This window comes from Tribolium madens, unplaced genomic scaffold (assembly GCF_015345945.1).
Source record: "Tribolium madens isolate multiple individuals breed KSU strain unplaced genomic scaffold, Tmad_KSU_1.1 Scaffold_107;HRSCAF=265, whole genome shotgun sequence".
In the NCBI taxonomy this organism is placed as follows: Eukaryota; Metazoa; Arthropoda; class Insecta; order Coleoptera; family Tenebrionidae; genus Tribolium; species Tribolium madens.
The window spans coordinates 1-1,179 of NW_025400967.1; the positions used below are offsets into that span (position 1 = coordinate 1).

Genomic DNA, 1,179 nt, shown 5'->3' on the forward strand with positions numbered 1-1,179 from the left:
TTTTTCAAAGTATGGACTTATTTTGGTTTGCCAGTTTACAAACTTGAAATTACAAACAAAACCGAAAAAAGGTTTCAAAACCAAACATCATTTCATTTTCTTGTAATTTTATCAATGCTTCTGACGAGTATTGTCCTTTTTTTGGTATTTTWCCCCCAACAAAATACCCTATACAACTATACTCTTCTTTTTCAATATTTTATAATTCATGGCCAAAGTATTGGAAATATAATCTATTCACAAATGAAGAAAAAAGACTTAGAGATTATTTTCAACGACTTGCTTTTGATGGAAGAAAAAGTACGTCAGTTTGGAAAAATAAAGACGAATTAYCATACCTTGGGGAAACAGATCATGGGTTTTGTCATGTTTCATTTTTTTTTTACTTTTATGACAATAATTTTTGATATTTATTATCTAGGTATAGGAAGTACCTCGTTTCAAATTTACATAAGCGGGTACTATTTTGGTTTACTCTCTACTTATCCTTTCGGATATTTCTTGTTAGCTATGCCAAAAATAATACTTAAATTTTACAACGATTTCATTAATTCAATTAATGATCAAACAACAGAAAATATCTTTAAAATGTATACGGAGTTATACGACTTGGCTGGCAAAGTTTTTAAAAGTTTTCAAGGTTTCTTGTTGTTAAAAATATCAACAACTTTTACTATCGCCACAATAAATTTGTTTTACTCGACATATATTATAAATATGGACAAAATACCCTTTGTCGACGAAGTCCTAATGATACTAGATAATGTTTTCTTGGAAATAACAACACTATTACTTGACTTTATGCTGTTTTATTATTTTCATATGATTTTAGAGAAGGTAAATAAACGGTTTTTGCGMTCCTAGAGAAGGTAATCCCTATATATTATTAATTTCAGAAAAAAAATCTCAGTAACTTTATCAATGATACAAATCTATATAAAAAGGTACTCTTACTTTTTCGGGTTTTTATAATAATTTTAATATTTCAGGTTGATTTAGTTTACCTGAAATTCAATCTAGAACCWCCATCTTTTATGGTCTATGGGTTGTTTCCTCTAAACTGTTCATTAGTTTTTTCGGTGAGCCAAGAAAGAAGAGCTAAATCATAATTTTGAAAACAGATGATTGTAGGAATTACAACTTATGTTATTTATTTGATTCAGTTCAGTCCAAAATCTC

The 1,179-nt window shown here is 28.2% G+C and overlaps 1 protein-coding gene across 1 annotated transcript; it reads left to right on the top strand.

Moving 5' to 3' along the window:
- Positions 1 to 9: 9 nt before the first annotated feature.
- Positions 10 to 1,172, top strand: LOC123011213 (the record flags this gene model as incomplete). The annotated part of the gene is made up of 4 exons (XM_044412633.1): positions 10 to 837; positions 897 to 944; positions 990 to 1,079; positions 1,122 to 1,172. Coding segments are annotated over 4 exons (1,017 nt in total), but the record flags the coding sequence as incomplete, so codon positions are not given.
- Between the last annotated feature and the right edge of the window lie 7 nt (positions 1,173 to 1,179).